This window comes from Mesoplodon densirostris, chromosome 2, assembly GCF_025265405.1.
Source record: "Mesoplodon densirostris isolate mMesDen1 chromosome 2, mMesDen1 primary haplotype, whole genome shotgun sequence".
NCBI lineage: Eukaryota > Metazoa > Chordata > Mammalia > Artiodactyla > Ziphiidae > Mesoplodon > Mesoplodon densirostris.
The window spans coordinates 73,486,204-73,499,360 of NC_082662.1; the positions used below are offsets into that span (position 1 = coordinate 73,486,204).

At 35.3% G+C, this 13,157-nt stretch overlaps 1 protein-coding gene across 10 annotated transcripts in view; it reads left to right on the forward strand.

Annotated features, from left to right (window-relative positions):
• Positions 1–11,351, forward strand: part of ADGRL2 (adhesion G protein-coupled receptor L2) — a 181,181-nt gene extending 169,830 nt beyond the window's left edge. For 6 of the 10 annotated variants that reach the window (XM_060090008.1, XM_060090009.1, XM_060090011.1 and 3 more), the window contains 4 exons: positions 452–620; positions 3,231–3,359; positions 3,911–4,007; positions 9,412–11,350. In XM_060090008.1, coding sequence (XP_059945991.1) covers positions 452–620; positions 3,231–3,359; positions 3,911–4,007; positions 9,412–10,166 — 1,150 coding nt within the window. In that variant the 3' untranslated portion in view covers positions 10,167–11,350. Of the gene's footprint in view, positions 1–451; positions 621–3,230; positions 3,360–3,910; positions 4,008–6,318; positions 6,401–9,411 lie in introns of all 10 variants that reach the window. The other 4 variants (XM_060090014.1, XM_060090015.1, XM_060090017.1 and 1 more) reach the window with 4 other exon arrangements.
• Positions 11,352–13,157: the final 1,806 nt, after the last annotated feature.

The window sequence follows — 13,157 nt, forward strand, 5'->3', positions numbered from 1 at the left end:
TTAGTTTCTTAGAATGTGAAGTTTAGGTGTTAAGTGATTATCTGCCATTTAACCTTTCTGTATGTGTCACATTATTCAGTGTCTTGAGTGCACCACAAGAATAAAAGTATAGGAGTAAACTAATTAAGGACTCCTTAATTTCTTTTACCAAAATGCACATAAAAGACAATAAAGTCACGGGGGATGTTTTACACCTTGTATTTTAATATAGTTTTCATACCTTGTTTATTCTGAGTAAGAAAAGGTCATACCTGCTGTTGCTGTTTTCACTGGAGACTGCAGTACTAAATGCTATTGTTCTTTCTTTAATCAATGAAAGGTTAAAGCCAAAATGCTGTTGAATTTGAATGTGAACATAAAGTCAACTGCTACTACTGATATGTTAATATTTAAGTGTGATGTGTGTTGTTCTCTCATTGAACCTGTTAATGAAATTCACTTCATTTTTCAGGTCTTGGGTGCTTGGCGCTTTCGCTCTTCTGTGTCTTCTCGGCCTAACCTGGTCATTTGGGTTGCTTTTTATTAATGAGGAGACTATTGTGATGGCTTATCTCTTCACCATCTTTAATGCTTTCCAGGGAGTGTTCATTTTCATCTTTCACTGTGCTCTCCAAAAGAAAGTAAGTGAAAACACTTAGAGGCTCTGCTTAACTTGTTCTTTGATTTGAAAATAATACATATAATAGGGAAGATTTTAAGTTACAACTGGAATATTATTAATAGCATTATATTTTAATCATAAATTAATTGTGATGAAAGTCAGGAAACTCAGTCTTCACATGTAAAAGGTGTCAATACCAATCATCTATTGAATGTCAATTTGGGAATATTATAAACTAGATACTTATGTTAAGATTTCTTCTTTGAAGTCTACAAAAATGCTTTGTGCAAAGGGTATACAAGAAAAATAAAAAGTTAAATAATCTTGTTCTTTGCTCAATAAAAGAAATGCAGTGGTTCAAAACAAAATTGAGTATAAGGATAAATGGTCTAAATTTTAAAAGCACAAGATATACAAAAATATGAATATCAATGTTGTCTTCTGAGTAATTTTGAAAGATCTTAAAACCCAGCAATTTCATATCTTACATCTTATTATTTGTCCTGATTTAATGTTAAGTGGAGTCAGCAAAACTGATTCAAAAATTAAAGTTGAAGGTGAAATATTTTAATCTATTACAAGAAGATGTTAAACCTAAGAGAATATCTTAGCTACCATTTAAGTTTAAAATGTCTATGCCTATCACCAGGTATCATCCTTTCCCTGTCTGCATATCTAATGTAGTCTTATTATTCTGTTATTACTAGTTGGTCACTAAACTGAACAGAGAAATAGAGTTGTGAAAGTGAAAACTATTATGTTTTCAGTCCTGACAAGATGATAGTGTTGTTACTTCCATCAGTTCTGATAAGCTATAATTGTGAGATAATGACAGTGGAATGTGCAATACTGACAGATAATAATGTACATTCACAGCAATATAGGCATTAGGCAAAACCAACACCGGAGGGTATTATTTGGATAAAATACCATTTTGATTGCCATTGTCTTGGTTATATAGGATTGCAGAGCAGTTAATAGCCATTTAGTGTGCAGAAATTTTTTATGAGGTATCATGTATTATTTAATAACACTGAACCTTAACTTTCTAAACATTATACAGGTATAATCTTGTCATTACTTTGGTTTTTATATATTTTCTGCATAGATGAGCATTTTATATACATGCAGATAATCACATATTCATACCTTCTGTCAAATGTTTTTCACAAAGCATAAACTTAAAAGAAAAAGGATGAGGTCATCATTATTTCCTCATAGAGTTTGTATATTAATTTTACAGAGATTTTGCTATGCTTTTTAATTAACAATTACATTTTAAAATCATTGTGTTACATTTCTCTTGAACAAGTTCTACTTAGTCTTGGATATGTCCTACTGGGTGCTGCCAGGATGAATTGTTAAGAATATAAGATGATTTAGTTAAAATCATGGTTCTAACTGCTTGAGTAAGCATATTTAGGCAGAGAAAATGCTTTGAAAATTCAACTCCATTGTTATTTGTTCTAATAGATATAATTAAATAAAACTAAGAGGATGAAAATTCAAGTGCACTTAGATTTAAAAGGTCATTAGTGACTTTAATTCTCTAATTTCCCAAGGAATAAGTGTCAAAGTTTTTGGCCTTTGCAGACAGATACTGAGCATAGAAATGGGGTGGGGGGGAGCGGGGAGGGGGAAGCCTTTGAGTGTTTTTTGTAACCTACTAGAAAAAATAATTTCTTATGAAGCCTCTCCTTCTGTCTTGAAATTTCAAAGTCTGGCTCTTAGCCTCAATGAAACCTGTTTATATGCCAGTAAAGCTGCACAGAATCCAGAACTCTCCCCCCTCCTCCCAATTCTTGACCACCTAAGTGGGGCACTATTATTTAGCAGTTGTTTGGACCTCACTTTTTAAAGTTTCAACTTTCTTTTAGGCCTGACAACTTTTCTATCTATCCATATGTCCGAGCTTCAGGGAAAAAGGGAAATTACATGGGTAACTCATTAATGTGAATGGAAATTGCTTAAATAGTTCCCTTGTGTGCTCATGAAGTGAATAGGCATCTTAGACTCTCTACACTAAATGTTAGAGCTAGACACATCAGAAAATGAAGAAAACATTCCATCCTAATTAATGACATATGTATCAAAGGACTTTTTTTCCTTTATTCTTGTGCCAAAGTAGTCTTTCATTATAAAGAGGTCACCTGCAACACCATGCAATCTAGAAAAAGAAGTTTATGTACTGACCTACCTAAGAGGACACGAAGCATATAAACCTTAAATGACTGAATTACAAATGGTTACATGTAATTAAGCAAGGAAAATACTAAATTTTTTATCTTATTTTCTTAGCATGAAATAGAAAATTGGGTTTACTAAGGCTATAGCTAGAATAAGGCTTTTAAGATATTACCATTGTATTAATAAATAACATTTGCATAATGAAAACAGGGTATAAAGCATTTCTACATATGATATCACCCTTTAAAAGTCCTACTAGCCAGTCTAGTGGACAGAGGTGTTTTTCTGATTACCATTTCACCAGTTTCAATTGAACTTGACTTTGTAATCTCCACGGAAAAGTGTTAGTGGGACTTCTTGTCTCGTCTGCTCATTTAATTAGAGAGAGAGAGGAGCACGTATGTTTATATTAATCCCTTGGTCTTGTGGTTATTCAATGCAGGTACGAAAAGAATACGGCAAGTGCTTCAGACACTCCTATTGCTGCGGTGGCCTCCCAACTGAGAGCCCTCACAGTTCAGTGAAGGCGTCCACCACCAGAACCAGTGCTCGGTATTCCTCTGGCACACAGGTAACAAAGAGTTTGACAGCATCTTTAATTAATCTTCTTTATGGAAAGCCTTCTGAGACATGTTCTGTTCAGATGTACTAATTGTCTCCTCATTATAATGATCTAGGTAGCAAATACTTGCCTTCTTAGTATTCTGGTTTTAATTGCATCCTAAGTATTTCTTCAAGGTGTTTCTTAGGTGTAAACATCCTTTTTTGAGAGGTATTCTTTTTTAAGAAGTATGTCATAATCATTAGATATCCTAAGCTCACACAGCACAGGACTCAGTAGGCATTCAGTAAACATTTGTTGACTAACTAGCCATCTCCACTTTAAAAAAAGACAAGTGAACACTCTCTTTAAGATTGGAAAATTGAATACTCCTTAGTAGAGGAAGCAACAGAGGAGTATAGACTTCCTTAGTTCTAGAACAGAATCAACATACATTTTTTTAAAAAAGGTCAAAAGATAATTCTGCACAGATTGTTTAGGGTACATCTTTGTGTGTCTTTAATGTAAGGTAAGCTTGGGAAAACTAACATAACATATGTCTTGCTATTTTATGTTAATAGAGTCGTATAAGAAGGATGTGGAATGACACTGTGAGAAAACAATCTGAATCTTCTTTTATCTCAGGTGACATCAATAGCACTTCAACACTTAATCAAGGTCAGTTACTAGGAAAATTTGAGTTTACAATTTAAATTTTGTGCCTTTTGCCAATTTGCAATAATTCTAGAGAAAATGCTGAATTTTCCTCTCAAATGGGTTTATATCACAAGCTCTTAAACCTGTTGAGTCATCTTTTATCCTTTATTAAAGTACATATAAATTTTTTATTCAATAATGTAATGCAAAAAGTATGATTTCAAATACCACGTTAACAGAGTGAGGCTGGAAAAAGTAATTTCTGAGAACATGCTTTGCCACAGATTAAAATGTTTTCCTAGTGAATACAGATTTATTCTTTCTTTTTTCTTTTTTTTTTTTTTTTTTGCGGTATGCCGGCCTCTCACTGTTGTGGCCTCTCCCATTGCGGAGCACAGGCTCCGGACGCTCAGGCTCAGCGGCCATGGCTCACGGGCCCAGCCGCTCTGTGGCATGTGGGATCCTCCCGGACCAGGGCACGAACCCGTGTCCCCTGCACCGGCAGGCGGACTCCCAACCACTGCGCCACCAGGGAAGCCCCAGATTTATTCTTTCTAAATGTACATTTATGAAAGTTTTCTTCTTAAAACATTAATATAATTAGAGTAACTACTATTCACATTAAACAGTGCCAGTTTTGCAGTGAAAATTCTTACTTGTAAAATTCTTCTGTTTTTACATTTCTTTCAAAAAGTAAAAAGTAAATGTCAAAACATTTATACTAACTCTTCATAAACAAATAATTAAACTACATGAGAATTTACAAAGTAATTTTTATATTTGAATTGTTATTATTTAATGTGTCTACAATTATAGCCTTAAACTTATCACATAATCAATATAATTCCAACTTAAAATAATATGACAAATAAAATAATTTAGCCAGATAAGGGCACAAGTACATGTACAGACACATATTCCTGAGTACAAGTTTAGTAAATTTCAATTTATTTTGAAAAAAATCATATATTATTGTATATATTCTTGGAAAGGTAATTTATCCAGGTAATTTCAGTTTTGATGTACTGATTTGTAATATAATATGTTATATTTTATCACAATGTAGTATGAAAGACATTTTTTCATTGTTGACATTGTTCTGATGAGATTCTGGTTTAAAATGAAAAAAATCACCTGTATGGCATCAAAACCAACTTGAATTTTAAAATATTTTTAGCCAAATTACATTAGCTATGCAAAACGCATGTTTGATAAGTATTGAAAGGTTTGTAATTTGTCAATTAGAATGAGTGAAATGTGTGTTTATTCCATTGCTCTGATGTTTTACCTAATTCTGTTAAGATGACTATCAAAAAGGAAATGAATTATTCAATGATTCATTTTTGAAACCTGGCAAATAAGATTACAGAAGGAGAATTCTTGTTGGATAGAATTTGTGAATGGTCTAATAATTCATTATACACAGTCTCTTTTTTCCCCTCAGCATGTGTGCTCTTGCATTTACTAAGAGAAGCTTGGTGCAATGTGTCATACTTTTTACCTGTTTGTGAAAGTTGTTTTTCCTCCTGCTTGTATCAGAGTTGGTATTAACACTGATGTTTTCATGAGGGATAATCCCACACCTGTAAATTCTGAAAGTTTGAGATTCCCTCTTCTGGGCCTCAGTGGTTAGGTTTTTAATATTAAGCAGTAACATCTTGAAACATAATGTTGATCTCTGTGCATTTAATTGCCATTTTTGTTTAACAGTGATTTTGTATAAATTAGTAAATGTCATCCTCAGCAGGTGTTTACTTGGGGGACTTAGAAAGCACCTGTGAATTGCTGAAATTTAACTTCCCTCTTCCCTTTCTCCTTCAAATTAGTAGTTCAAATACAGTCAGAAAATTTCAGCAGATTTTCCATTGCCAACTTATCCACTACCGTTGATGAATACGAAAAGTACTTTACTGCAACTGCAACACTAAAATAAGAGAACTGATGTATTTTTTTTCTGTTTCTTTGCTTTAGGAATGACTGGCAATTACCTACTAACAAACCCTCTTCTTCGACCCCACGGCACTAACAACCCCTATAACACATTGCTCGCTGAAACAGTTGTATGTAATGCCCCTTCAGCTCCTGTGTTTAACTCACCAGGTGTGCTTATACTTACGAATACAACTACCTTTCTTTGCTGCTAAACAGAACTCTGATCTTTGCCCTCTTTCTAGAACACTCAAGTTGCCATATACTTACTATTACATCCTTAATTTCTCAGTTAAAAAGCATTATGGTATTGCCCATGCCAGGCTTCTAAAACTGCACTATATTATAGTAAAAATTCAGTCATGATAGTATTTACCAATAATTATCCATGTTTTTGACACAGGTGGCATAAATCTTAATATATTATTACAGGACTGACATCACATGGTCTGAGAGCCCATCTTCAAGATTTATATCATTTAGAGGTATCCTATCTATGTAATATACTATTCAGTTGACTCTAAAGCTTGCTGACGGAGTTTGCTTCTGGCATGACTTAGCTAATAATTTGGATGCCTAGGTATAGAAAACTACATCCAGCATTATCAATGTAACCAAACTATAGTATAGTGCAGCTTTATGGTAGTTTTTCTTTCTTCTTAAAAAACTTTAAGAATAAAGTTAATATTAGTCAGTTTATACCTATAGTTTTTTATTGGGGGAGGGGGCGAGATTGTCACTAACCCATCCTGTATTTTACTGTATTTTCTAATAGCTTATTTATTTAAAATATATATATATATTTAATATTAACAGAATTTTCAAGAGTTTGGTGAAAGTTATTACATAATTACAGTTAGCATATAATCTTTATTTGTGATTGATATTTGCCACTAAATTAAACACAGAACTTCGTTTCCGTTTTGTTTTTTTTTCTTGACATTCTTTTTTAACGTAACTGCAGCTTCTCTTTTCATTCTCTTGTTTTTCTTACTTTCCTTATGCTTTCCTCTAGCAACCTACAGAGAGACAAGTATGGGAGTAAAACTTAACTTTGCCTATCAAATGTAAATTTTTTCAGCATGATTTTTAACCGGCACAATTAAAACATAACTAGCAGTCATGAAGTAGACTCAGCGGGCAAGTGGTTCACAATTTGCAACTCAAATGTTTCCAAATTCAAACAGTACACCTATATGTGCTGCCTTTTGTCAGTAGTAGAGGTCTGTAGCAAATACTGTCCATACTTAAGTACATGCAATGCTGAAATAATTTGCTCTTTAAAGCCTGAGGTACTGTCAACCAGAATGCTTAATAATTGACTTATCATTTCTGCATTCCCACAGTAATCTTGCTACAGGCTGTGGAAAGTCTTCCAGTGAATTACCTGAACTTGGGCAGAAAAAGTTGCCTCTTCAAAACCAGCCAAAGATGTGCTTAAATCTGCAGTATATCATAGAAAACACCTTTTGGATTACCCAGTATATATTTTTATATTTATTAAACAACAATAAAAAGAAAAATGACAAGACCAAACCTCGACAGAGGAAACAAATGCTAGCAACTGATCCCCGTGTCACTTATAATTTAAAACATCAAATGTTTCCTAATAGTAGATCTTCTAAAGTTTGTGGCACGTATATAAATTTATAAAGCTGGAGATTTGTGTCAACGAGGCTAAAGGAAGCCACGCAAAGAACCATCATAACTTCATTTTGTCAAACATGCCTTGGAGCATGATACAAATCGAACTGTCAGTTTTTCAAATGTAGAAGTTGGATCAGAATTTTTTAAATAACATGAGTCAATAATAAATATGACCCCCCTATTTTCTGCTAATGATAATTAATTGAGCATTTATTAGGTATTTATTGGTCATGACATTGAGTTTTCTAGGATAATCTGCAGCTTTAAGTGTGGAGTGAGCACTAAAAAGGGAAATTTCCTATTTTTTCGAAGAATTAATTTTTTTCCTAAACTCCTCCAAGCCTTGCATACAATGCAGCAGCCTCACAGTGGTCAGTTTCATTTCAATAACATCATTTCATTCTTTTTTTTTCCAGACCTATCTGTAGACAAGTGATTTTTTTTTCTCTAGGATTTTGAGAATGAATAACCTAACTTTCCATGGTACAGACCATTTAATTTTCTCTAAAACCTTCTTTTTTCATCTGCCTGAGAAGCACTGTGATGTCTTAGTTTACATGTTTATGTGTCTGTAGAAAAATACAACTCTGATTCAAAGAGAGCATGTTACCATATTTTTTTTCCTCCTGAACCTCTTTTCATATCTTCAGCAGATGTATCCAATCTTTCATTCCTTTAGAAATAAAAATATATTAGCCAAGGCTGACACCCTTTTCCCATTCCACAGTTGATATTTATTCTTGGTTTAATTTCTGTGACCCATACTTAAGAAATCTCCTAACATTTCTGCGTTTAACCTCCATGCCCATGGTGTCTGTGGGCCAGTCTCGTACAGTAGACTCTGCTGGTTCATTCGGTGCTGTCACTGTGACTGATGCAGACTGCAGGGCTGCAGGCAAACTTTGACCAATAGGAGCCTGGGGCCATTGCTATTAGAGAGAGTATTAGTACCAAATAAAAGTTCAAAATAAGAAGAAATATTCAATGAAAAAGTAAAAGGCTGCTATTGCTGGTGATCTAATTTGTTGAACCCTTGCTCTAAGTTGCTGAGAAGCTTAGAAATTCTTCATCATGTTACAATAAATCATTTTACTTTCTTTTATATATCAGCTACTCTTAGGCCAGATAGCCTGAGCAGACAGACATGATGTGAGTTGTCCAAAGTGAGTCATTCCACCTGCTGTCTATCGTGTTGTTGGATGGTGCTTGTGGGCCCCTGGTCCAGTCAGTATGAGAGACGGCTGTCTTTGTTTAACATGAATTCTTTGTGTCTGTCCATTTTTTCGTTCCTTTTTTCACTTCATCTCCAGAAAAAGGAAATGTTAGAATGTTGTTTAAAGAGTTGCTTGCCAGTTATGTGGGTTTATGTTGTACATTTGCCTTCAGTTTTTGTATGTGACTTATTCCTTTTTAATTTAGTGTTGTTTAGGACAAATTCTGTTAATTTTATTTTTATAAACCATAGTCTCGTACTTTAAAATGTAAATGTCACTAATGAATTGCTTTGCATTAACTATGCAAGGGCATGGAGTGAAGTCTTTATAAGAGTGTCAGAGATTTGACCAAAAATCAATTCATAACTACTGTCTCCCCGAAATTGATAAAGCAGCATTCTGTATACCACCTTCCCTCCCTGGAAAACAGTATTATTCTTTCACACTTGTTCCTGTTATCTAAGGGGTTGCAACTGTTTACAGTTGGGAATGCAGGAAAGCCTGGCACTTTCCAAGTGTTAGCTTTCAAATACAACTTTGTCCTGAACGACATTAAAAAGTTTTGTACAAAAGAAGTAAAGATTCTTGAAGAAGGAACAGAGGCAGTAACCGAACCCCTCCCTTTTCTGTTTCAGGACATTCACTGAACAATGCCAGGGATACAAGTGCCATGGATACTCTACCGCTAAATGGTAATTTTAACAACAGCTACTCACTACGCAAGGGGGACTATAATGACAGCGTGCAAGTCGTGGACTGTGGACTAAGTCTGAATGATACCGCTTTTGAGAAAATGATCATTTCAGAATTAGTGCACAACAACCTGCGGGGCAGCAGCAAGGCTCACAACCTCGAGCTCACACTACCAGTCAAACCTGTGATTGGAGGGGGCAGCAGCGAAGATGACGCTATTGTGGCAGATGCTTCGTCTTTAATGCACAGTGACAACCCAGGGCTGGAGCTCCATCACAAAGAACTCGAGGCACCGCTCATTCCTCAGCGGACTCACTCCCTTCTGTACCAACCCCAGAAGAAAGTGAAGCCCGAGGGGACTGACAGCTACGTCTCCCAGCTGACAGCTGAGGCCGAGGACCACCTACAGTCTCCCAACAGAGACTCTCTTTACACAAGCATGCCCAACCTTAGAGACTCTCCATATCAGGAGAGCAGCCCCGACATGGAAGAAGACCTGTCTCCATCCAGGAGGAGTGAGAACGAGGACATTTACTATAAGAGCATGCCAAACCTTGGAGCTGGCCATCAGCTTCAGATGTGCTACCAAATCAGCAGGGGCAATAGTGATGGTTACATAATCCCCATTAACAAAGAAGGGTGTATTCCAGAAGGAGATGTCAGAGAAGGACAAATGCAGCTGGTGACAAGTCTTTAATAGTGCAGCTAAGGAATCCCAGCGGCCCCGTGCAAGTGTTGGTAAATAAAGACAGGCTCCGTGGCCTGATACAGCTCCCTCAAACTCTGCTTGAAGAGATGGCTCTGTTGACCTGTGGTTCTCCAGTGTAAAAAAGATGACTGAACCTCGCAGTTCTGTGAATTTTTATATAACATACAAAAACTTTGTATATACACAGAGTATACTAAAATGAATTATTTGTTACAAAGAAAAGAGATGCCAACCAGGTATTTTAAGATTCTGCTGCTGTTTAGAGAAATTGTGAAACAAGCAAAACAAAACTTTCCAGCCATTTTACTGCAGCAGTTTGTGAACTAAATTTGTAAATATGGCTGCACCATTTTTATAGGCCTGCATTGTATTATATACAAGATGTAGGCTTTAAAATCCTGTGGGACAAATTTACTGTACCTTACTGTTCCTGACAAGACTTGGAAAAGCAGGAGAGATATTCTGCATCAGTTTGCAGTTAACTGCAAACCTTTTACATTAAGGCAAAGATTGAAAACATGTTTAACCACTAGCAATCAAGCCACAGGCCTTATTTCATATGTTTCCTCAACTGTACAATGACCTATTCAAAAATGGCTAAAGAAATTATATTTTGTTCTATTGCTAGGGTAAAATAAATACATTTGTGTCCAACTGAAATATAATTGTCATTAAAATAATTTTAGAGTTTGGAGAAAATACTGTGTAAAGCTCTTGGTTGCACATATGTTATCAAATGTTTTTTCTTACACTTTGTCATTGTAAGTTCTACCCATTTTCACTTATTTTCCACTGTATACAGTGTTCTGCTTTGACAAGTTAGTCCTTATTCTTACATTTAAATTTCTTATGGCCAAAAGAACGTGTTTTATGGGGAAAAAACTCTTTGAAGCCAGTTATGCCATGCCTTGCACAAATGTGGTGAAATCTAGAAAAGATTGTTTGTCACCCCTCTGTTTGTTCTTGAACAGGGGGCAAAGAGGGCACTGGGCACTTCTCACAAACTTTCTAGTGAACAAAAGGTGCCTATTCTTTTTTAAAAAGTAAAATTAAACATCAATATTACTCTTCCATATTCCTTCTGCCTATATTTAGTAATTTATTTTATGATAAAGTTCTAGTGAAATGTAAATTGTTTCAGCAAAATTCTGCTTTTCTTTTCATCCCTTTGTGTAAACCTGTTAATAATGAACCCATCACTAATATCCAGTGTAAAGTTTAACACGGTTTGACAGTAAATAAATGTGAATTTTTTCAAGTAGCTAATGTGCACTTTTGTGTGTGATACATAATTGGCTTTAACACACCGGTCCTTTGCCACCCGGCTCCCCTTGGGTATACTAGGTTCCTTCACAATATAACCCACGGATATGCAAAAGAATACAGTTCAGCTGCCTGATGGTTCTGTATCCTGAAAAGAATATATTTGTAGTCTAATTACCATTACCTATGCACAAAATCTGGCAGATAGGTTTCAATAGGGAAATATACTGAAAGTATTTGTGTCTGTTGCATTGCAACAGAGCCAGAACAAATAAAAATGAAAAAAAAGAAGACGTGTTGGAAATCTCAAGTCAAATTTGGGCATCATTAAAAAAAACCCTGACTTTTCAGCAGTATTGAGAAGCAAATCCTAAAACATACTTTTACACTTTGAGGATTATAAGTATCCCTATAGGCAGCTGCAAATGACGATGTTTGTTTTCATGGAAAGGTTCAAAAATCATATAATTGAATCTCAACATGCAGATTTTCTCCTGTCTACATCATCAGCATTTATACCAAATTCTTCTAAAGCTTACTCGTTCTCTCAAGGGCTTCCACCACATTAGAAATCACTTTATTTCATGTGGACACACTTAGCCTATTTAAAAAGAGTAATAAGAGGGCTTCCCTGGTGGCGCAGTGGTTGAGAGTCCGCCTACCGATGCAGGGGACAAGGGTTCGTGCTCCGGTCCGGGAATATCCCACATGCCATGGAGCGGCTGGGCCCGTGAGCCATGGCTGCTGAGCTTGCGTGTCCGGAGCCTATGCTCCGCAACGGGAGAGGCCACAACAGTGAGAGGCCCGTGTACCGCAAAAAAAAAAAAAAAAAAAAAAAAAGTAATAAGAAAAGCATTTTAAAGTATATTTATCTAAATGTGGATGCAGTAAGGTAGACACTATGTAATAAAATATTATCAATATTTAATAGGGTGACAATGGAGGAGTGTAATCACATAGTTAATACCTAACAAGTTGGGAATTGACTATAAGAAATTATATTGATATTCAAACAGATTTAACAATCCTCTGAGAAGGGTATTCATACTTGGGTAAAATCCTGCAGGAATTTACAAAACTTTATTTACTAGAAGGGGGCATTATATAATCAAGCATTTTCATTTTCTATTATGTTATATTTTTTGCTGTCCAAGCCTGAAACTCTACAATGTTATGTGATCTGTACTTCCTAGTATACAGGCTAACTAGGGTTAGGCTGGTTCAGTAGTGAATTGCCAAAAAAAAATTTTTTTTTAAGGCAACATTGATTGTTCAGTTTGTGGCATTTCTTTCTCTTGAGGCTGTTCTTAAAACTGGTATGATGTGAACAAGTGCAGAAATACCTAGTACCTAAATGGTTAATGTTCTCTTCAGAATAGGTAATTTACAAGTCTTCGCATTAGAGAATACAATTTGGAAGCTATCGTTCATCTTTGCCACCGAAAGAAGAATCGCTTTTAAAACGGATTTCTTTTTTAAAATATATAAATGTTGCCTTAAATTCTATCCAGCATTCCCCCTAGTACAGATAATTTCTTAGGTTTAAAATTATTAATCTATTGACTAGGGCATTACTCTATTAGCCCAGTAGTTTCTCTGAGTCTGTCCAGACTTCACTTAGATATGCAATTTCCACCTTCTTAATTGTTTCTCTTTGTAATAATCACAACCGTGACTTTTTATAAAGTCACATTATTAAACCTTATCTCAGGGACA